At 58.4% G+C, this 2219-nt stretch overlaps 1 protein-coding gene across 1 annotated transcript; it reads right to left on the reverse strand.

Moving 5' to 3' along the window:
- Positions 1-593: 593 nt before the first annotated feature.
- SPRG_18456 (hypothetical protein) lies at positions 594-2167 on the reverse strand (the record flags this gene model as incomplete). The annotated part of the gene is made up of 7 exons (XM_012357895.1): positions 594-779; positions 825-952; positions 999-1150; positions 1197-1403; positions 1460-1842; positions 1896-2052; positions 2099-2167. Coding segments are annotated over 7 exons (1282 nt in total), but the record flags the coding sequence as incomplete, so codon positions are not given.
- Between the last annotated feature and the right edge of the window lie 52 nt (positions 2168-2219).

Below are 2219 nucleotides of genomic sequence, written 5' to 3' on the forward strand. Positions count from 1 at the left end.
CAACGCATGATAACTCGGTGGCTGGGGTCGAGTGTTCTGGCCGCAAGACTGGGGGCGCGCCGGCTGCGGTGCGCGTGGCAGGCGGAGAAGCTCGTCGAGAATGTGCAGATCGACCAGCGCCAGGTCCGTGTGGGGCTCACAGTACATAGCAATCGCCTTCCACTAGATCCCACCGCATAAGAGGCGCCAATCTACGCAATGGCGCGTACCTCATCCGTCGTCAAGACGATACCCAGCGAGGTCGCCAGCGTCGAGAGGTAATTGATGTGCACGCACGTGTGCTGCGGGTGCATCTCATGCTCTATCAAGAGCGTTTCCAGCGATGGCGTGTGCTCGGATGTCGTCTGGACAAGCTGCATTCGAAGCTTCTCCAAGCTGCCAGAGATTGTCGTTGGTGGAACCGACGTCCTTGGCGTCTACGGCAGGCATTCTAACTTTGAGAGGTCGAGATGCCACGGACCGAAGTCGGCGAAGGACGCAGCAAGCACGCTGCAGAGTTGGGCCGAGGTTTCGACTTCAAGTGAATAGCACCAGCCATGGGGGCCTCTGAGAAAGCCACGTCATGCACATAGCTTGGTATCGCACGGCTGTACCTGGGACAGTGGACGCTGACGTCGATGCAAGCGTTTGTCTGCGTGCGCTGCGAAGGACAGTGCTGGCAGCGCTCGACGGCCGCAATGGCTGGACGAGCGCGACGTTGGGGGATGGCAGAACGGGTGTGGCCTCGGCAGGTCGCAACACGGAGAGCCGCGGTGTGGCCGAGGTCGCTCGTCGATGCACTAGGGACGCATGGTATCGCGCTACATTCAAGCTGCATGCGGTACCGATGCTGAGGCGCGTCGACCGTCGCGCTGTCGTGGGCTGAACCGCAGGAAGCGCATGCTGTGGCGTCAGCATGGCTTTGGCGTTGATGGAGCGGCAGCACGTTTCGCACACCTCGGTCGTCTTGTATCTATTTATCAACCTGAGAAAATCTACAATAATGTCAAACGGGGTACAGAAAAGACGCGGTCTTGGTCAGTGCCAAGTACTTTTCGACACTTAACGCGGTATTTGTCGACTGAATGATGTGCGGGATCGTATACTGGTGGAGCTCGAGCGAGTCGTCCGAGTTTTGCGCGTGGGCGGCTATGATGGCTTTGTACGTCACCTAGCCGGAAACGGTCACGTTGACACAAAAGCAAGTGGCCACCCACGAGGAATGTCACTTGACTCTCGCTCGCATCGCGGTCAAGGCGGTGGCACCCGGGGCATTTGCGTCGGCGTCGGTGGGTGTTGGGGGACGGCGCCACGGTCATGAGTACGCCAGGGTGCAGTGCGAGCTCGAATGGCGGCAAGACGTCTTCGTTTTGAAAGAGAATGGTCGACGGGTACAAAAAGTAGAGGTGGTTGTCGAGCCCAATCTACATGTCGTTGAAATTCCTGGCAATGCAATATTTGCAAGGGCAAGGAATATTACCTTGAAGTAGAGCGTCATGCGCGTCGCCTCCAAGCCAATCGCGAGGTGGATCTGATCCACGATGTCGTCGTTGATGCGCTTGAGCTCTGCGAGCAGCGTCGGGCTCGCCATCGGCTCTACGTGGAAGCGTGAGACTTTAAAACGACGCGCATTTATCGGACTCTTGGTGGTGACGTTGGCGGCGCCTTCAAACGTTGCGACGCGGTCGTTGAGCGACACCATGTGGTTGATCATGAGGTGGACGTTGGTGGCGCGCGTCGCGAGGAAGCTGCAGCCGTCGTGCGAGTAGACCGACTCGATCGCAGTGTTGTAGCCCGACTTGGGCACGACAAATGTCTGTAGCAAGCCATGCTCGACAGTCGACACCTTGAAGAGCAGCGACTCTAGAGCCAATCGCATCAGCGACACTCCTCTTGTACAAGACGGATATAGGGACCGAGGGCCGGGAGACTCAGATGCTCCGTGTACAGAACGCGCTCGTCGTCGGTCGTGACCGCGTGGACAAACACGGCTGCGATGCCAGCCGTGAGCCTTTCCTGGAAGAAGCGAAAGACGCGGTCCTTTGTGAGCTTGTCTCGCTTTCGCCGCAGAATCTAATGACCAAGGTAAGCACTCTTGCCATGATGCACGCCGGCTGACCTCGCCACGCTTGGAGGTGAAGAACCACTGCTGGAACCGACCTTGCTCAATCACGATCGTGTCGGGCATACGCAGTGACAGCGGCCGCACGGTCGTCGCCTTGAACCACAAGCACGCAAAG

Source organism: Saprolegnia parasitica (assembly GCF_000151545.1).
Source record: "Saprolegnia parasitica CBS 223.65 unplaced genomic scaffold supercont2.1214, whole genome shotgun sequence".
Classification (NCBI taxonomy): domain Eukaryota; phylum Oomycota; class Saprolegniomycetes; order Saprolegniales; family Saprolegniaceae; genus Saprolegnia; species Saprolegnia parasitica.